This window comes from Hyaena hyaena, unplaced genomic scaffold, assembly GCF_003009895.1.
Source record: "Hyaena hyaena isolate Hyena2069 unplaced genomic scaffold, ASM300989v1 scaffold_66, whole genome shotgun sequence".
Lineage (NCBI taxonomy): Eukaryota > Metazoa > Chordata > Mammalia > Carnivora > Hyaenidae > Hyaena > Hyaena hyaena.
The window spans coordinates 1884222-1906416 of NW_024080696.1; the positions used below are offsets into that span (position 1 = coordinate 1884222).

General features: G+C 34.5%; 1 protein-coding gene across 2 annotated transcripts in view; it reads left to right on the forward strand.

Annotated features, from left to right (window-relative positions):
* Positions 1-22195, forward strand: part of MAP3K7 (mitogen-activated protein kinase kinase kinase 7) — a 75168-nt gene that overhangs the window by 30756 nt on the left and 22217 nt on the right. The window contains exons 7-13 of one of the 2 annotated variants that reach the window (XM_039232174.1): positions 1515-1643; positions 3389-3519; positions 5069-5150; positions 7408-7538; positions 8169-8298; positions 11386-11466; positions 21675-21739. In XM_039232174.1, coding sequence (XP_039088105.1) covers positions 1515-1643; positions 3389-3519; positions 5069-5150; positions 7408-7538; positions 8169-8298; positions 11386-11466; positions 21675-21739 — 749 coding nt within the window. The remainder of the gene's footprint in view (positions 1-1514; positions 1644-3388; positions 3520-5068; positions 5151-7407; positions 7539-8168; positions 8299-11385; positions 11467-21674; positions 21740-22195) is intronic. The other variant, XM_039232175.1, reaches the window with a different exon arrangement.

The window sequence follows — 22195 nt, forward strand, 5'->3', positions numbered from 1 at the left end:
TCATGGTTTGCCTCCCTCCTCTCCCCCACTTTTTTTCTCCTTCTTCTCCTCCATGGTCTTCCGTTAAGTTCCTCCTAATTCTCCTTTTAATATTTAAAGTAACAAAACTCATACTATTAAGCTAGACTTCTTCATTTCTGAAAGATGTCACCACGTTTAGCCCAAGTTAGATTGTAATATCATTTTAATGCTTTCAGTGTGCTTAGTGCATGTGTAATACATATGGTAAGTACATGTGTAGCTGTCATTGTTATAATTGTTCATTGTTACGGTGGGTTTTTTGTGGGTTTGGGCTGTTTATTTTGCTGATTTAGTGATCCTATAAATTTTGCAGTGTAATCTGCTTACTATAGATTTGTTATCCATAATTTTCACTGCTTATAACTTTTAAGTTTGCAAATTAAATTAAATTTTATCTTGCCAGATATTGAAAAGAAGATCTTATCACTAAGTTAGAAATTTCTTCTGCTTTGATAGTAGAGTAGCTCTATCCATCAAAAGAATGAATGGGAGAATGGAATACTACATGGCAATGAGAAAGAATGAAATCTGGCCATGTGTAGCAACACGGATGGACCTTGAGGGTGTTATGCTGAGTGAAATAAGTCAGGCAGAGAAGGACAAATACCATATGTTTGCACGTATAGGAGGATTAGGAGGAACTTGATGGAGGAACAAGGGGGAGAAGAAGGGCGGAAATGGTGGGGGAAAGGGAGAGAGGCAAACCATGAGAGACTCTTGAATGCTGACAAAAACTAAGAACTGATGGATGTGGGGGGGAGGAGGGATGGGCATGGAGGAGGGCACTTGTGGGGATGAGCACTGAGTGTTATGTGGAAACTAATTTGACGACAAACTATTTGTAAAATAAATAAATAAATAAATAAAATAAAAATGAATGACCCTTATGAAAAAAAAAAAAGAATGAATGGGAGAAGAAAATTTAAGATTAAAAAATTACAGAATGTACAAATGTCCCATACTGTGCCACAGGGAAAGTATAGGTCTAAATAAATAAAAGAAAGGTGCTATGCCTCTCAATGAAAAGGTAGAAAATGACCAACTTTCTAAAGGGATTTTTTTAGGGGCACCTGGGTGGCTCAGTTGGTTGGGTGTCTAACTTTGGCTCAGGTCATGATCTCAAAGCTTGTGGGTTCAAGCCCTGCTTGAGGCTCTGTGCTGACAGCTAGCTCAGACCCTGGCGCTTGCTTCAGATTCTGTATCTCCGTCTCTCTCTCTGACCCTCCTCTGTCCATGCTGTCTCTGTCTCTCAGAAATAAATAAAACATTAAAAAAATTTTTTGAAGGATTTTTTTTAGTGCATTAATTCTCAATTCATTAAATAAATGAATTTGTTGCAGAGACTTAAGTTACTTCACAAAGTAATTTCTCAGCTCTGCATGCAGCATCCTCCTGTTTTTGTACCCAGTGCTCATTCTTAAAATTTATGAAAGCAGTTGTTTCTGTAAGTCACGTGGAAAAAAGTCTTGAAATTATACCACCTTTTTTTCTAGGTAGCAATTACAGTGAAAAATGTGATGTCTTCAGCTGGGGTATTATCCTGTGGGAAGTAATAACACGTCGGAAACCCTTTGATGAGATTGGTGGCCCAGCTTTCCGTATCATGTGGGCTGTTCATAATGGTTCGTAAAAAAATTTTTTTTCTTTAATATATTTTGTATATTTTCTGCCTGGAAAACTGTATCTACCTCCAAGAAGATCATTTATCCCTAACATTAAAACGTCCAGTTCTTTGTTACCAGAATACTTTACTACCATCAGTCTCCTGTACTCTTCCCCACTCCCCCAGAATCAGCGAGGACAGCGCTGAGAGTGGTCCTATCCTTAGAGCAAGGCTGAGGAGGTCTGCTGATTAGGGAAAGGCCATCAGTACAGCCTGAGCCAACTACTTATGATGGCTTTCTCCGGGGGATGGAGAAGCATTGGGTTAGACTCTGTGGAGAAAATAAAACTTAAAAAATAAAGAAGTAAAAGCACTTCTCATGATCAAGGTAGTTGAGGGAGGGTATAGCCTTTTCTCTTGAAGAAGCAAAGAATAATTATAAGAGTTGTTACTTAAGCTATTCATAAAAGCAAAACACAGAGTTCTTCACATATTCTTTCTTTTTTATCTCTCATCCATCCTTATGAAGGGGCTATTATTGCCTCATTTTACAGTTTTATAGATTAGGAAACTGAGACCTAAACAGGGAAAGGAAGTTGCCCAAGGCCACCAGATTAGTAAGTGATGTTGCTGGGATTCACATCCAGATCTTTGTGACTCTCAGTGCCTATATTTTAAAGTTATAGTCATATATGAACTCCGTTTCTTTGCATCCCTCCTGCTCCTTTTAGACCTGTTGTTATGTTTCTAACCATTTATGATGATAATAATCAAGTTGCTTCACATTTGATTTGGAAAAATAAACTCTTCATGAAGAAAAACTGTTTAATTTCTTAAATTTTACATCACTCTCTAATTTCTATCAGAAATTGGTTGTAATTGTTCTGATTATGGCATTTTAGTTTTATTGGCATTTAATACAGTATTCCACAAATCCTACAAATACGTGCCTAACTAGGTCATTGATAGACTTGTCAAACAGTGCCATGATCTGAGTAATCTTAAGTTTTGTTTACCAGTTTCCTCTACTACCTTTCATTTTACTAAAATGTCATTGTAGAGAATGGAGCATTGACAAGATAGTTTTTCTTTTTCTCTCTGTCAGTTGTCAGTAAATAATTGACAGTGGAGTGAGGAATAAAAGAACTAACTTGTTAGTTGGTGAAATTACAAAAGTTTCATTATATTTGAGGCTTTCTTTAAGTTAGGGACCTCACTAATAATATTATGGTCTTGGTAATTACATAAAAGTTGATAGTTTTCAGCTTGTGAAATGATGGATTCACAGCAGCCAAAAAAGGTCTGCCACCAACAAAAGAGTCATTTAGAGGTCAGTGAGTATGACACCATAGTGATGACTTTTTTGATATGGAAGATTTTTCAAACACATTTGAAATTTTTGCAGGGAATCTGAAAATATAGTTCAAGGAAGATTACTTTAAGCTATCATTTTATTTTCTTAATAAAACACCCACTAAGACATTATTATTTGTTCAAAGAACAGTGTTAGAGCAAATGAAATATTATTAATTCTCAGTCTCTTACCATAATGCTTATAAAAATTTAACTTTGCAAAAAGTATACTTCCCGTTTATGAAAATATAATGTTAACCTAATAGACCAAAAAATAATGTACTTTTATTATTCCAAAATAAATCTTAAATTATGATACCTATAAAATACTATATTGGAAATACATATAAAAAGCTTACACCATTCTTTGGGTAAATACATTCTTTCCCCCCCTCTAATTTTCAATTATAGGTACTCGACCACCACTGATCAAAAATTTACCTAAGCCCATTGAGAGCCTGATGACTCGTTGTTGGTCTAAAGATCCTTCTCAGCGCCCTTCAATGGAGGAAATTGTGAAAATAATGACTCACTTGATGCGGGTATAATCCTTCTTTTGAGGGGCTTTGGATTTAGGGGAATTTGATGTATACTGAGTTTGAATGGGACTTTAAAGATATACTCCTTTTTCTTATTGCCCAAGTTAGAATGGGTGTTTATTCCTCATATAATCAGAGGAGGAAATGTTATTTTGGAAAAAAAAAATCTACTTTATAATGGGAAGATGGCTAGACTAGATTTCTGGGCTTGGTATTTCCTCCTGTGTAACTTAGTGGACAAATGTATTTGTTTTGGGGGGCTGTTGCTTCAACTGTAATGTGAGAGAAGCTGAATTAGATGTGTTTACAGGACTTAGGTATAATCTGACTCTAATACTTGCCAAACTAAATTTTAAGTTTTCTTGAGTGCAGATCTTCTTCAGTCATTTATCTGCAGGGCAAGAGAACTGTTGCATTCCCAGACACCTTTATTTAAATGATTTTTACCTTCTGGTTTTTCATTGTATATTGTTAGCTTTTCGTTTGCCATTAAAAAGTTAAACTTCTAGGATTTATGGAATTTTTAAATTTAGAAGAACCCTTTTAAATGATTATCAAAATTTCTTAGTCTATAAACAAACACTTTTAGAATTATTAGAATAATATTAGGCCTCTAGTTTTTAGTGGACTAACAAAATCTATTAAGCGCTACTTTGACTTAAAAGTTCACATGTGAAAAGTCCCTGAATTTTAGAACAGTTTGCTCACTAGAAGAACCCTTCAAGATCCTTAAATATATACTTCCTAAATGGCCAAAGATTTGCTTATTCTATTGAAACCAAGCTTGAACTCATCTGATTAAAACTTCCCATCATATGTGGGTACCAGCTGTATATAGAATCATAGGCCCTAAATATATGGTCATAATAAAACAACTTAGTCTTCTTAATCAGATACCTTAAAACATTGGGATACATAAATTGTTCAAGTTAGGATTCTACTTACATTTGCTTTGTCTGATTTGAAAAGAAAACCTTCCTTTTTTCCTAAATTCTACTAGTTATCCAGCAAAAATTTCCAATATTACATCTCCAGTTTATAGAGGAACAGCCATAATCTATCTCTGATATTCAAATTATTAGTTCTAACAATTATCCTATGACGTAACAGGCTCAGTTGCCAGACTAACCATAATTTCAACAATTTGGAAGTTTATATCACTGCTGTGAGACCATAAGTACATTTTATATAATTATGAGGAGTCATACTATTTCCTTAGTTCCTTTACAGAAATATATGCTGTTTTCTTCAAAACTAGGCTCTATGTAAAGTAGATCCTTACGTAGATACATGGCATTGATCATAGCAGAAATTCAAAAGAGTAGAACATTATTGCCATCTTTGTAAAAACTTAAAATCAAAAACTTAAGGTACATATTGAGTTTAAGTATCTATAAATTCAGTATATGCCTTACAGAAAATAAAGCAGGACTTTGCTACTTTCAGATCCCGGGACAAAGAAATAATTAATGTATATTCTCCAAGTTAATTCTTACAGGATTTAATTTGTATTAAAGAAATTTTAAATTATAATTTACTTTTTCATATATAGTACTTTCCAGGAGCAGATGAGCCATTGCAGTATCCTTGTCAGTACTCAGATGAAGGACAGAGCAACTCTGCCACAAGTACAGGTAAATGGATAGATTAGAAGAGTAATAACCTAATTTTTTTGTGTCTCTGTTCCCATGAAATTATAATCAAGAGGCAGTGAGTGATGTCTCCATTTGCATTTTAATTCCTTCATTTCATATGATTGACTGCAGTTTGAGTTTCCGGGTGCATCATTCTTCATGAAGGTACCCAGATTAAAGAGTTTCTATAGACTTGCTTCCAAGTGTTAGAATTCTTACATAGTTACATATAAAAAGATGGGATATTGTATTGCTGGGAATGTCATTCTTTATTTGAATAAAAAACATTTTTACACAGATACTGCTACATCAAAGAGTATTAGAAATTATTGTAAATATAAAAAACAATGTATTTCTTCATCATGAACACCCTACTTTTTGGTCTTTGTAGAAGAGTCTATAGAAACTCTTATTTAAGACTCTTAATTTTACTTCAAAGTTCCTTACTTTTCTAAATATCAAGTAGTAGTGAGATTGTAGTTTGTGATCATCAAAAAAGACTATAGAAATAACTCTCTTAGAAAAATTGTGCTTAAGATATGATATTTTAAGCATTCATTATTAATTAAAATTAAAAGGCTTATGTACGTATATACACAGTATTTATCCTGTACTTAAAATTGTATTTTATAGACAAATATTTTTACTGATCTATTTCCCCACCTTGAAAATAATTACATTTATTTTAATCTGATTTAATAGTTGTTCCCAAATTCCATTTTTACTGGAATCTTTTGAGTTGCTCTGAATTCCTAAGTGAACTTCTATAAAATTACATCATGTGTTTCTACTACTTCCAGACCCTTTCTCTGTTTAAGTGCTGTGATCTTCAGTCCTTTGATTCTTCTATTTACTGAGCCATAGTTCTCTTAGGTCCTTCCTTTCATCCTCCCTTCACTTAATTCCAGATAGTTATTACAATTTCTTGTCTTAAGCTTGTTTGGCTAAACATGACACTCAGATCCCCCTTGCCTATAGCAGTGCAGCTGAATGTGGCTGGAGACGACACATGTTTACGGTCTTCAAATGCCTTAGTGATTTAGTGACGTTGGACACTTGTACCATATCTGTCTGTCTCCTCTCTCTGAGATGACTTAATTGTATACGTTAGCTTCTCTCCTCAAACTTCAAGCATCTCTTCGTCACTGTGTACTTTCAGCCAATCCTGTTTGCTATTTCTTTGAGAAATTAGAGTAATCAGAAAAGCTTCTGGAAGCTGCCTCCCTACATCTGCCCACCTACCTGTATCAGTGCCTTCTGCTCTCTGTTCTCTTCTGTTATAATGGCTAAACTCTCCATGCTCTCACCAAAGGCAAGCCTGTCTGTTTGTGCACTATATCCCAATCCCTATATTGTTGAAAAACCAGAACTTACCAGCAGTTCTTCCCTCAGTTTCTTGCTTCATCAGTGTTAGTCATTCTATTGGAATCATTCCCAGGGCATATACAGTCCATACTTGCATTCTCTTAGCTTCCCTCTTCTCATTCTTTTTGTGTCCAGTCCATTGAGGCTTTTATCATACTACTCCAGAATTGCTCTTGACATGGTCACCAGTCGTCTCCACATAACTAAATTGAAATGAATGATTTTTTATCTTTTTTGACTTTCAGTAACATTTGACACAGTTCATTACTCTCTCCTTCTATAGCACTTGCTTTAGTTGGTCTGCAGAATACCATAGTAGCCTGGATCTCATCTTCCATTTCTGGCCACTCTTTCTGATTGTTTCCTAACCTGGTTATTATTATTTTTTTTTATCTTCCCAACATTGAGCCTCTTTCACTTATTTCTCCTACTCACTTCATGATCTCATCTAGTATCATGGTTTTATATACAGTCTGTTTGCTGATGTTTTGCTCCATCCCAGACCTGAACTTCGTATTCCTATATCTGACTACTTCCTTGATATCTAATAGGAAATCAAATTTATGTTTTCCAAACTAAACTTCTGGTAGTCCCTTCAAACTTACTATTCCCATTGTCATCACCATCTTAATAGCTACCCTGATTTACTAGCTCAGGCTAAGAACCTTAAAGTAAGTCATCCTTATACTATTAGAAGACTAATAAGCATTTTGGTTTCCTTTCTGTGCTATCCTTAAATTCCATTTAAAATGAATTTGTTTGGATATCTGAAAAGTCTTATTTTGTTCGTATTCATGTTTTGTTAGTTCAGAAAAGGATTTAAGTTACATATTATTGAATGAAGCATCTGTATTATTCCAACCTGTAGTTATAAATATTTCTGCTTTCCTAGGCTCATTCATGGACATTGCTTCTACAAATACCAGTAATAAAAGTGACACTAATATGGAGCAAGTTCCTGCAACAAATGATACTATTAAACGCTTAGAATCAAAATTGTTGAAAAACCAGGCAAAGCAACAGGTTTGTTTTATTACTAAAAGTAAAATTGTGTGGTGAACTTACTAGTAGTCATAACTTTATGCTAACTAAAATAAATTATTTACCATCTTCCATTATACAAGTGCTGAATCTTATTCTTGAAGCAGACAGATAAGAATGGAGACATAAAATGAGATTCTGCTACTATTTATTACCGATAAAATTGTTTTGTCTTCTAATGATGGCTGCCTTTGCCAATAGCGCAACTCCCTCCCTGTGATGTTCCCTAACTTTAATGGTTAAGTATATAAAATGTTTATTTCTTGGTTCTACTACCCAGTTAAAGAAGTTTGTCCTAAGTGTGCCATTTCATATTGTTCAGAATTATATTCTTGCTATTACTGGTTTAAAAGTATTTTAAGTAATGATTTTATTCATCTTACCTGATACATTTAGGTTAGTGAATAATTGTAGCATTTAACTCCCAACTCTAGTGACTGCTCTTTCCTAAAGGCAGTGTTTGTAGCTTGCTCTCCTTTAGAACTTCCCTTTGTCTTCAGAAAAGCACAGAATCTATAAGAATCTCAGTTGACATCTTCCTTCTCCTAGGCTGCCCAGGATTTTTAAATTTAAAGAATTTCAGTAATTCAAATTGACCTGTAATTTTAACAGAGTGAATCAGGACGTTTAAGCTTGGGAGCTTCCCGTGGGAGCAGCGTGGAGAGCTTGCCCCCCACCTCTGAGGGCAAGAGGATGAGTGCTGACATGTCTGAAATAGAAGCCAGGATTGCTGCAACCACAGGTAAAAAGGAAGTAGAAATCTGCAGAGGAGTGGAAAGAGTGGTTTCAGTTGTTTCAGGAGTGGGGACGTCAGGGGTTTTTGGTGTTATGAATTTTTTTAAAGCAGGAAGTAGTTCTTATAATATATTTTCTAAAATTATTTGGATCATAAATTATATTTTTATCAAATGTAATCTAGTTCAAACATGATCTCAAAATTTAAGTGGGAAATTGAGATTTTGCCAAAACCAGAATGTTTCAAAGGATTTTGAGTGATTCTACTAGAATTTGTGCTGACCTCACATAATGTCAAATATTTTGTTTTGAAATTAGCAAAAAAAGAATATACTATGGATCCAAGTATGATTTGGCATTAACTGTCTGTTCCTCTTCATAAAAGCGATAGCAAAAATAGCTAAATTGGGTGTATCTAATTGTAATATAAAAGATGATGGTAATTTTATTTAGTCTTTCAAAAGCTAGCATTTAAATTCTATTTTTTCAGTCCTTAAAATGATTAGTTACAGAAGGACTGGTTAGTACAAAAACAATTACAGTTGACTCTTGAACACTGTAGAGGTTAGGGGAATCAACCTGCCGTATAGGCAGAAATCCACATGCAACTTTTGACTCCCCCAGAACTTAACTACTAATAACCTACTGTTGACCTGAAGCCTTACCAATAATACAATTGCTGAACACATATTTTGTATGTTATATGTATTACATACTGTACTCTTATAATAAAATAAGCTAAAGAAAATGTTATTAAGAATATTATAAGGGAAATACATTCATAATACTGTACTGTATTTTTAATGTTTTATTTCTGAGAGAGAGACAGCATGAACAGGGGAGGGTGAGAGAGAGAGGGAGACACAGAATCTGAAACAGGCTCCAGGCTCTGAGCTAGCTGTCAGCACAGAGCCTGATGCGGGGCTTGAACCCACAAACCGTGAGATCATGACCTGAGCTAAAGTCGATGCTTAACCGACTGAGTCAACCAGGCGCCCATATACTGTATTTTTTTAGTCACATATAACTGGATACATGCAGTTGAAACCCATGTTGTTCAAGGGTCAATTGTATATGTTTTGTTACCTGAATGAACTTGTAACCTTCTTTCTAACCAGGTTTTAGTTTAGTAATGGGGGTTTAAATTGTTTTCTTTTCAATTCTTCTAGGAGTAGAGGGGAGCTAATTATAAAAGTAAATACATTTCTTTTGTGGAAAATGTGGAAATGTAAACAAAGAAAAAAAATAATTTTCTATAATTGTCCCACTCAGAGATAAGCACTTAACAATTTTATATATTTACCTCTGGTCTTTTAACCATATATGTGTATACATATGTATTTTCATGTATATTAGCATATATATTTTTTAACTTAGCTAACCAGGTTTGTGTGTTTTTGTTTTTATTTTTAGGTCTTTTTCTCATTTTTTTGTCTAAATAGAATATTCTCATTTTGTGTGGAGCTCTTTTCAGAAAGAAGTTTTCCAGAGGAATGTCATTTTTGTACTTGTCTTTATCTGATAATGATCACTGACTATATCAGCATTAGACTCAGTTAGATATAACAGAATATTCAAAATGGCTATGTGTTTAACACCTAAGCTTTTTTTTTTTTTTTTCCCGCACACATAAAGAAATTTGAAGGTAGGCTCTGTGATCATTAGGCAACTGAGCTTCTCTGTCTCTGCCACAAGCCATATTGTGTGGCTTCTCTCCTCAAGGTTAGCTTGTTGTGTAGAGTAACTGTTATAATTTCAGTCATCACATGCATAGTCCAGGCAGCAAGAAAGGCGAATTAGGGGAAGATCAAAAGGTATATGCCCAAGCTCTTTCAAAGATCTTTACCAGAATGTCCCCTTAACAACTTCCATATGGATGCCTTTGGCCATCATAATGTAGTCAGATGCCTGCAAGGGAAAGAAGGATCTGGGATCTTTATCTTGCTGCCCTGAATAAAGTCAGGATTCTGTTGCTAAGAAAGGTGGAAAAGATAGAGATTGGCAGGGGACTAGGAGTCTCTGCCACAGGGATGAATCTTCATAAAGGATCAAGTTGAATGGATCTCAGTAGCTACTTACAAGTGTTCCTGGTCTCTATGAGTCACAAGTGTTTTTCTGTCGAGTGAGGGCATCTCAGTGTAGTGTCAGATGAATAGTGCACACAGTGACATACCTTCACACTTGGGAACTTTTCTCACTTCAGGGATATCATTCAAGTTAGATCTGCTAAGTAATGATGGTTACCTTAAAATAAGTGGTATTATTATAATATTTTATTTTTGCTAGTGTCAATTTTCTAGTCAGGTACTGATTTATAATTATTCTTTACAGAAATGATATTTCACTAGGTAAAAAACAACCACACACATTTAGATTATCTCACCCTCTCTAAATGTAGAATAGATGCTGTTGAACATGGACTGAATTTATACAATTCAGATTTTTTAATGAATTGTCTTACTATGAAAGATTTGAGTTCTCCAGCTTTTAACACTATTCACATTTAATGGGAATGCACCTTGGACTTTGGACACTACAGTAAAGATTCAGTTTAATAGAAGTATGTGTAAATATTTATATTTATAAAAGCATATGCATTTCATTCTGAGTCAATAATTACTATTTAATCACCAAATTTTACTTTATAGCACACTTCAAGAAACATCTGTCTGGAACATATATTCTTGTATTTGTGTAATTAAAACAAATAATGGCAGCTTATTTCTTTTTAACTCCTCTCTCCCTTCCCACTTTCATCCTAGCCCACCATCGCTTATCAGTGATTTCACTTAGGTAGATTGTTTCTATGAACATGTTTGAAGTTTAGCTTCCTCATTACCTTGCAGCTTTGTCTCTGTCCTTTTTTTTTTTCTTGCTAATTAAAACCAGTATGTGACACATCTTTATTGATAGTTTTCTCCTAAGTCACGCCTTTTCCAAGCATGGATGAAAAGTTAGATAGTCCTGCATGCCATTCTGCATGAAGTATTATTAACATAACTATTTGAAAATTATTCTGTTTTTATAGTTAATCATTTTCTGTGTTACTGTTTGTGGTTGTTTGCATGTATACTGTATATATATGTTTTTGCAGCCTATTCCAAGCCTAAACGGGGCCACCGTAAAACTGCTTCATTTGGCAACATTCTGGATGTCCCTGAGATCGTCATATCAGGTATCAAAGACCACCTGAGTTGGTCTAATAGCTGTGGGACCGGAAAAATGATCCCTGGTACTTATAAAATGCTTCTTGCTCCAATCTTTATACGATATGAAAATAGACACCTGCATACAGTAACTAGGAAGACAAATTGAAAACTATACATTTATATACAATGAAGCAGAGTTGACAGGATACCTTAAATCTCCAAAGAGGAGAGTAAACTAGAAGGCAAAGTAAACCTTTTCACAGAAGAGAGAATACTAGCCCAGAATTCTGCCAAATTCCTCCCTGCTTTTAAATGAGCATGTGAGCTGAACCAAGACTTTTATTTTCACCCAGCAGAAAGAGGAAACAACTATTTAAAAATATTTGATGTCCTGGGCTCCTTTCCTTCCTTGGTTTCTCATTTTTGGACTCTGTGTAGGCTTATTTTCCAAGCCTCTTTCTATTGGTAGTAAGTGAAATATTGAGAAAAGAGAATTCCTAAATACCGTGTTGCCTTAACATAGAAATTGAAACAAAATAAAACTAAATGAGATTTGCCGTTTTGCATGGTGTCTTGCCAAAGAATCATGGTCAGTTCTGATTCTTTTGTGTTATTAGGAGAATCTTTTTGCAAATTACATGTTTTTATACCTAAGTCACACGTGGTACTTCAGTGTCTTAAATTGGTAAGTTGCTTTTATTTTTTATGGTGATAATCTCATAGATTAACCTAAATCACCATTTTGGATAGAAATTTAAATGGCATATGTGACCTTCAGCATCGGTTAATATATGTCATCAAAATGACCCTTTATTGGGGCACCTAGGTTGCTCAGTCAGTTAAGCATCCTACTCTTGATCATAGTTCAGGGTTCGTGAGATCGAATTCCGTGTCAAAATCTGTGCTGATTCTCTTTCCTTCTCTCTTTGCCCCTCCCCAGCTCATGTGCACGTGCCCTCACTCCCCCCGTCAAAATAAATATATAAACTTAAATATATATATATATCTTTTGTATTTATTCCTCTGCTTTAGATTTTCCTCCACCTCTTTCCCAAAAAGAAATACACAGTTTTCCCCACACACATTCATAGATGTGATTTTGGTGAATTCTTCAGCACTGTGTACATTGCTTGTGATTGTACTTCTAGCATAGTATTGTAGTTGAATACCTAGAAGTCTTTTTCTCCTTTAGTAAAATGAAAACAGAATAGAGACCATGTCTTTGTTGCTTATTATTGATTGTATCAGCAGTTATCTGGCACGGTGCCTCACACATTGTGTTTAATAAATATGTGCCTATTAAATGAATAAACTATTATTTACCTCCTATGGCTAGGAACTAGGATACATATAAAATCTGTATAAATTATAAATTGTATAAAACAAATTACACAATTCTTAGGAGGCATTTTGTCTGTATAAAACTGTATTAGAGTAATTAATGTTTATTCTTTCAGAGTGATTTATAATACCACTATTGCTGTTCAGAGAAGAGTTAACCCAATTCTCACATAGTCATTTTATTTATTGAATCGTGGCCTGCTTACAAAATTAACTTGTGATCATTTTACCTCCATACTGCAAGGTGCTATGTTTAAGGGAATAATATTTTGACTAAAAAAGTGGCAATATTTAAACTTTTAAACTGTAATTATCATGAATGTTTGAGTGAATCAGGAGAACTTAGGCAAATGGTCATATAATCTTTATCCAATGCTTATAAGTAAGCATTAAGAACAAATACACACACATACAATGAATGATGTAGCCAGTACTGTACAAAATGAGGGAGAATGAAGAGAAAGAATAGTCTGGATGATTTTCAACCAGGGTGAGTTTGCACCCTAGGGGATATTTGGCAGTATTTTCCAAAATGGAAACATTTTTGGTTGTCACAAGTGGCAGGTGACATATAGTAGGCAGGAGCCCAGGATGCTGCTAAACATCCTACAGTGTAGCAGACAATCTTGCACAGGCCGAGAATTATCCAGCCTAAACTGTCAACAGTGCCAAGGCTGAGAAACCCTGGTTTCACATAGATGTCCTGTGTGACTGTAAAGTAGTTTAAATAAAATACATTATCTTAATTGATGTCCATAGCTATCTTATAACTGAGTTACCAGATAAAAGTATAGCCATTTTACAAATGAGGAACTTTGATCAAATGGGTTTTGTGTGGTTTTCCCAGAAACACATAGCTAGGGTCCCAACTTAGGTCTGACACCAAATCACATCCATTTTCTCCTCTCTTGTTTGAGTCAGAGAAGATAGAGCAGTTCTGCCTTGCTCCTCTTTAGTGTTCACATTGTAGAGAGCTCTTTGGCCACTAGACCCTCTTTTATGATAACTGAGTCTTTATAGAGTCAGGAAACTTTAATTCTGCTCTTAATTGCCAGAGCAACAATGCTGTTCAAATAGAAATGGTATTCATTAATACATTTTATTCAATATTCTTGTTGATTTTTCCCCCCAGATATCCAAATATTAACCTAAGCAGCTTCACTTTCTTTAATGAAAGAATATAAGCACTGGAATTACTACAATTGGACATAAAAGCCAAACATTAATGTGTTCTTATGTTTATTTTTAAATTAAATTAAATATAAAAATATAACCCATGCTTTAGGAATATTTCAAGTGTCTTACATAGCCATTTTAATAAAAAGGAGGGTGGATACTTAATTCCCAAAATTTCTTAGAACCTTCTAGAATTTTTTCCCCTTCAGAGTCAGTTTCCCACAAGTTCTGTATGGTATTACAGTGCCTCTTGATATACCCAATCTGGTATTCATTAGCACTAGATCCCAGGTGTAAGCATTTTTTTAAAAATAGAGATATATATATATTTTTTATCTTATCTGTTATGAATAAGTAGTTTGAATAATAGTTTCCTTTGGCCAAGTGCAGTATATTGAGTCTGTTGTACTTCTTGGAATAAACTACCTCTTTTTCTTTTTTAATTCTGATTTTATTTTTTTTAAGTTTATAATTTTGACAGAGAAAAAGAGTGAGAGAGAGTACGTGAGCCAGGTATGAGCAGAGAGAGAGGGAGGATCCTAAGCAGGCTCCATGCTGTCAGATTAGAGCCTGATGCAGGGCTTGATCCCACAAAACATGAGATTGTAACTTGAGCCAAAACCAAGAGTTGGATGCTTTACTGAGCTACCTAGGTGCCTCTTAACTGCCTCTTTTAGTAAATGCTCACTTAAGTATCACAAAAATTCTTATGTGTACCTATTGGCAATGTACAAATCTATCTTTTTATTTTTTTTAATGTTTTATTTATTTTTGAGACAGAGACCGTGTGAGTGGGGAAGGGGCAGGGAGAGTGGGAGACACAGAATTCGAAGCAGGCTCCAGGTTCTGAGCAGGTAGCACAGCCTGATGCAGGCCTTGAACTCACGAATTGTGAGATCATGACCTGAGCCAAAGTTAGACGTTTAACCATCTGAGCCACCCAGGCGCCCCCAAATCTATTTTTTTTAAAGTGTGTGTTGCTTTTTGAATTTTTTAAAAAGTTGCCAAGCTTTTAAAATTGTAAAATACACATTATTAAAGAATTTTTTTTTAAATACATCTTTATAGTGACTAAAGTCCCTAATGTAGTAACAGGTAAACAAATTCAAATCATGTTCTTTGCTTGTTCTTCAACAGTATTTTATACTTTGCCGTCATTCAAATGAGGAAGAGCAACCAACCTATGGCTAACATTTATTAATTTAGTAGTCACTCAGATCATGCAGAAATGGACCCTTAATACCTCAGGAGTTCCTATGGATCAAGCTACACATTTTTCTATACCTTTTCTGCATTGACCCTGGCTCTGAAGAAGTATCGGCAAAGTTTGATGTAGGTAACTATCCTTCTAATTTTTCACTGCCCACAAAGAGTGGCTATAGGTCAGTTTGGCTTTTTATTCCCAAGCAAGACACATAGGTAAAAGCAGATTACCAATAGAGTATCACATTTTGCTAATTCATTTGTGGTAAAGGTCCTGCCAAGTAAAGCTTGCTACCTAAGCAAGTAAATGTAAGTATGGAAGTTTCTTGTTAGGGGTGCCTGGGTGGCTCACTCACTCAGTTAAGCATCCACCATTGGCTCAGGTTGTGATCTCACAGCTCCGGTGTTTGAGTCCCGCATCGGGCTCTGTGCTGACAACTCAGAGCCTGGAGCCTGCTTCAGATTCTGTGTCTCCCTCTCTCTCTGCCCCTCCCCCCCTCATTCTCTCTCTCTCTCTCTCTCTCTCTCTCTCTCTCAAAAATAAATAAACATTAAAAAAGGAAACTTCAATATTAAAAAAGTTTCCTGCTCAAGATTTAAACTGTCAGACTTACCATTTTTTAATATATTTGTTCATTGAAAATTATAAACTGATATATTGAAATGAGCTTTGAGAAGAGTAAGTAGGCTTTCTAAAATGTTTTCCACTAAAACTTGAAGTTTTAAATTTGTTTTAATGTTTTTTAATTTATTTTTGAGGGAGAGAGACTGCAAGCAGGCAAGGCACAGGGAGAGAGAGAGACGGAATCTGAAACAGGCTCCAGGCCTTGAGCTGTCAGCACAGAGCCTGACGTGTGGCTTGAACTCACAAACCGTTAGATCATGACCTGAGCCAAAATCAGATGCTTAAATGACTGAGCCACAGGTGCCCCAAAACTTGAAGGTTTAAAAAGCATAATTCTTCCTCCCTTTTAGCCACTACATTTTGATTTGTATTATTTTTATTTGAAAAAAGGTGAATTAGATTGCTTTAAATTTGCTAATTTTTTCCTCTAAGATTTTAATTATAATAATATCCATAATTCACTAATATTCATAATTTACCAATATTAATATTAATTATGAAATGTGAAACTATATAAATATATTCTGATAATAACATATACTGGTGTTAGGATACCTAAATTTTACATTTCTTTCAAAAATCCAGATGTCCAAGATAAACATGTAAAATGTCAAAAGGTTATACAACAGGAGCAATAGCCTTCTCCCCATCTAAAGCATGGAGTAAGATGTGGTACCTGGGTGGCTCAGTCAGTGTCTGACTTCAGCTTAGGTCTTGATCTCATAGTTTGTGAGTTTGAACTGCATGTCAAGCTGTGTGCTGGCAGCTCAGAGCCTGGAGCCTGCTTCAGATTCTGTGTATCCCTCTCTCTCTGCCCCTTCCCCACTTGCACTCTGTGTCTCTTTCAAAAACTGAATAAATATTTTAAAATTTTTTTAAAAAATAAAGCATGGAGTAGGAGACTGATAGTTAATGCAAATTTTGTTCGTGGCTCTAGCTTTGGTAATCAGAAAAGATGAGCAGTTCTTTTCTGGAGTCCTTGTGTAAGTAGTTAAAGCACTTAAGGAAATCAACTGTGATAATGTATTTTGAAAGCCACTGGAAAAGATACTATCAAATCTATACATACATATACCACCTGTAAAAGATTTAATTGAAGCATTAGTCTTCTATTTCTATTCTATTCTTCTTCCTTTTGTAATATGAAATTCATTACTCATAGTTATACCAGACTGATTGCTACCCTAAAATGATATATGTTTTTAGTATGTGACTTACAAAAAGTAAATTTTTCCACATAAACAATTTTTATGCTGTTTTACTCGGTACTTCTGAATTTCTTAGCTCAGACTAAATTATAGAGCTTGAGTTCATTTTAAACACTTGAAAATTCTCAGTTATTCTGTATGTAAGAATTGCCTTAATGTGCTATTTTTTTTTAAATTTTTTTTTAGTGTTTTATTTATTTTTGAGAGAGACAGCATGAGTAGGGGAGGGTCAGAGAGAGAGGAAGGCACAGAATCTGAAGCAGGCTCCAGGCTCTGAGCTGTCAGCACAGAACCCGACACGGGGCTTGAACGCACAAACCGTGAGATCATGACCTGAGCTGAAGTCAGACGCTTAATTGACTGAGCCACCCAGGCTCCCCTGAGAGCCTTGAACAGCAGTACTTTTGTGTAGCATACCTATTTTAAGGCTAAAGTACTATGGCATAACATTATAGAATCATAGAATGCTTTGACCAAAGATGATTTTCTGTCTTGCATACTTTTCTTAAGGATATAATAAATAATAAAGAAGATTGAATATACAATGTTCTTTAGTCAGTCATATGAAATGTTTTTTGCCCAGTTCACTGAAGAGCCTGAACTTAATTGGTATTTTTTGTTTTTAATACTCTTCTTAAAGCTGAAAGATCAGGCTCTGAGCTTATAGCTCTGAGCCTGGAACCTGCTTCAGATTCTGTGTTTCCCTATCTCTCTGCCCCTCCTCCACTTGCGCTCTATCTCCCTCTCTCAAAGATTAACATTAAAAAATTTTTTTTAACTTTTTAAGAGTGAAATTTTAGGTGTCCTTATGATTTCAGCTGCATTTAGTATCAAAAACTTAATGAATATTCACTTTTAATTTCAATCAGACATATTTAGTTCTATATTAGTTGCTTTTCAAGAATATGATGAGTAGTTAGGTAGAATAAAAAGAGTATGGAAAAGCCCAAACATATTTAACAAAAATAAATGGGTAGATGAGTTTCTAATACTGATGTAAAGTTTTTCTCTTTTAAAAGTTTCAAATATCTTAGGTAGTTGGCAAACAGGTGGGGGGGGGGTGCAGTAAAGGCTTTGTAGAATGTTGGACACCTGGAAGTTGATATTATTCAAGGACACTTAGGCACCATTTTGCTTTCTCCCATTAGGATAAGAATATAACATTTCTAATAATGTATTTGGCTCAAGAACCTGTAGATACTAATGTTTATAAACATTCTTTTAACTGTAAGTATGTAAATTATTGGTGCAGTTTTTCCCCCTGAATAGTGTAATGCTGATGTGAAGAAACAGTGAGATAAAAAGAAAAGTAAACTTTTCTAAATCTTTCAACTTCCTACCTTGGACATACGGTGTCATTAGCAGCTGTAAACCTTTGAATTTGGAGATTCTGAGGTCCAAGGAAAGCTGTGCAGAAATATACCTGCTTCTCCATGTGTAGCCACCTCACCTTCAATAAAATTCTGTATTTGTGCCTAATTAAATAGGGAAGTTCATCTAACCAACCCTAAAGAGAATACTTAGGTAGTCTTTTTTACATATTGTATCAAGATCACTATTTGTAATCTAAAAAATTGAACTCTAACCTAATAAAAGGTGGTTTATTAGAAAGCAAAACTCATCAGTAATAAATACTTTCCTTTAATAGGAGGAAAAACACCCACCCTGAAGGGCTTGCTTTCTAAGGAATAAGCCAGAATCTGTTGAAATAAGTAAAAGAATATGAAATTTGTGGCAGCCTAAATGAGAACATATATTTTTAAATTACATATTCAGTTTACCATGAAGCAGTGATACAATGTTGCAGTGTAGTGCTATACAATTTTTTAAAATATTATGTATTTTACACATCAAGAGAACAGTGTCCCACAGTTTTTAATATTCAAAATGTTTGAACCTCAAATTTTCCAACATTTGGTTAGTGTCTCCAGGAAAATGTAGTGATGATTTTTACATGAAAAGAGTCTTCAGGAAGTTTGGGAAATAGAAAAATAAGAGCAGTTAAGATGAAGAAAACCATGTGTTTACTTAAATCCATAAGAAAAGCCACAGGAATGGCTATCTGGGAAAGACTCTGTTCAAATACCAGTTCAGGAAATATGTTGTACTTATAAGAGCAGCTTTTTGAAGAGATAGATTCTGTTTTTGTGACATTATTATATAAACAGCTGAATTGACCTATAAATTATTTCAACTACCCTTTCTTTTTTTGGGAAAGATGGGGAATGGAAGTCTTATGATGTGCTAGGGATGTAGTGTTCCTTTTGTTAATGTTACTTAGAAAAGTTGTTCTAAAAAAGATCATTTGTTCTCTATCAGAAGTCATAAAAGTTCCAGAATTTATTACACAGTGAATACTCAGGACATCATTAGCAGGTTTCAGATTCCTTGATCCTGCATCTGTTGACATCATATTGGCCCTCGATTCTACTTCTTTTTTCATTTATACTACCATATGTAATATAGGTATGCACATTTCAAAGAGCCATGAAAAAAAAGGTAAAATAAGAGTTTCTAATCTTTAGTTGCAAAAAGAATTCAGCAACAAGTTAAATCTACTGAGAACAAACCCAGTGTTCATTTGCAATAATAGTTTTATTTTTTTACATTCATATTTCTAAAACTTAAAAAATTAATATTGGAGCAACAAGTATTTGTTGATTGCAGTCCTTCTTTGCTTTGTGTAAACTATTTGCCAGATGGTTTCTGCCATGATTATGCTCATTAAAATGTATTGCCTAATATTGCTTGCTTTGACTCATATTGTAGCTTGAAGATTTCTCATTTCAGGCATTTGTTAACTATGTCACCTCTTATTTACCCTACTTCTTAAAAGTTTTTATTCCCCTTCCTTCTACCCTTCTCCCCTAGTTTTGAGTTGTTTTTGTTGTTATTGTAATGGTGATGTAATGATTTTTAGACACATGTGCTGGGTGGTTCCCGAGATTCACAAATGTTGCTAATCTGAAAAGAGAATTCCAGACACTTTTACAAGCCTGTCTCATCTAAACTAATTTTAGAATGATTGTGTTGAATGAAATGTGCCTAAAATTGCTTATTACTCATGGTGGTGGGATCTTTCTGTCCTCGGGAAAAGGGGGTAGTTAAAAATTATCACAAAAGTATCTTAGTGTGCCTGATTCAATAAATGTGCTATTTTTTTGTTTTTTTTTTTTTAATGTTTTATTTATTTTTAGGAGAGAGAGAGAGAGACAGCGTGAGCAGGGGAGGGTCAGAGAGAGAGGGAGTCACAGGCTGAAACAGGCTCCAGGCTCTGAGCTGGCAGTCAGCACAGAGCCCGACGCGGGGCTCGAACCCACGAACCGCGAGATCATGACCTAAGCGAAAGTCGGATGCTTAACCAACTAAGCCACCCAGGCACCCCGTGTTATTTTAATTTGTACTTAAGAGTTGGAACTTAGAATAAAATGAAATTTGGAGTAAATTTGAGCTAAAATTATGCAAAGAATTCTAAAGCATAGCTTAAAATGAAAAGAAGTGATGTTGTCCTTATAAATTTGAGTGTGGCTATAAACCTGGATTTTTATGCTTACTGCACATATTACTGTATTAAACATTATTCTATTGTAAGGTCCTTTAGTTTACATGCAAAATAATAATGGAGTCACATGGATTAAGATGCTAAATTATATTGCTGATTGGTTTAAAATAAAATACTTAGGATTAAAGAAATATAAAATTTTAAGAACAAATTCTGTCTGCTAATCAGGCCAAAATTGTTAAGGTGCATTTTCTGAGTGCTGCCTACTAGCTAAGAAATTATATAATACAGCTTTCAGAGTCTAAAGAATTTTTAGTATTGTGTCAGCTGTTAGAATATTTTGGTGTTTCCTTTTAGACAGCTGATCTCTCATCTTAGAATATACCATATAAACATCCCTATTCCCAAATAACAGTGCTGAGTGAAGCTGTTGCTTAATTCATTCTATTTTGCGGAAGACTTATATTTGTGGAATTTTTTCATAAACTGATGTTTAGATTAAATTATTACTTGCATGGAAGTTCCTAAAGCAGGATTAACACAATAGCCCATTTCAACAAGCTGTGTATTTGAGATTGTAATGAGAGTCCTTGATTTTCAGTAGGAAATTAAGAGCTGTTCACCAATAATAAATTACTAGATTCTGACAAAGACTAATGGGATTAAGTAAGTGTGATTCGGTAAAATAAGTTTAAGCCTAAGCATCCTTTTTGGCCTTGAATGAACAAGGTACTGCTGCTGTTGGTTAAAGTCAGTCACATCATACAACCTGCTGGCTAGTTGTCTTGCTGTAGAAACTGTAACGTAAGACCCTTGAAATAGATGCCATCATCAGCCCCAGCCCACAAGCATTTATCTATTTAAATACATGACAGAAGATGGTGCAAGAGAGTTCAGCAGCTATTTGTGTGGTAGGAGTGGTTATTGTATTAGAACCTGCTTTATTGTAGACCAGCAACTTTTGAGTTAAAACTCTACAGCTGTTTCTCTTCCTTTCCTTACATCATTCTCTCCTTTTTTTTTTAAACAATAAACTCACTTAATTATTTTTCCCACATTTTGTATAGATCCAAGGAGCAACAAATTCCAACTTCCTTCGTAGCAGTAGCAACCTTGTTATCTGTTTGAATAGATCTCAGTATTCTACTTTTTTTTTTTTTTTTTTTTATCTTTTAAAAGGCAACGGACAGCCAAGACGTAGATCCATCCAAGACTTGACTGTTACTGGAACAGAACCTGGTCAGGTAAGACTTAACATTTGAATTCTCTGTCTTTGAAGAAGAATAATGGGCAGAATTCAAGAATTAACTATAATAAATATACTCTGTAAAAGTAGTTTTATGAGTTGACCTAAAATTGTGGTAGAGAAGTTCATTAGCACTTGAATTTAAATACTTGGGAGAAAAGTATAGATACCATTATTAGTTTAACTTGAAGGACAATTTTTCAAAGTAGATTGATTAATTCAATAGTGTTCCAGGTATATTATATGGTTTTTATATAAGATTTAATAAGGAAACATCAACTTTGTAATTTAATTTGTCATTATCTTTGTCTTCTAATGTGAATCATAGTGTCTCCTTTCTACTAATAAGGTCAAACAGATTTTTTTTAGTAATTATTTTACTAAATGTTTTTTACTAATTATTTTACTATGATTACTAATACTAATAAATATTTCCCCAATAAAATGTCATTCC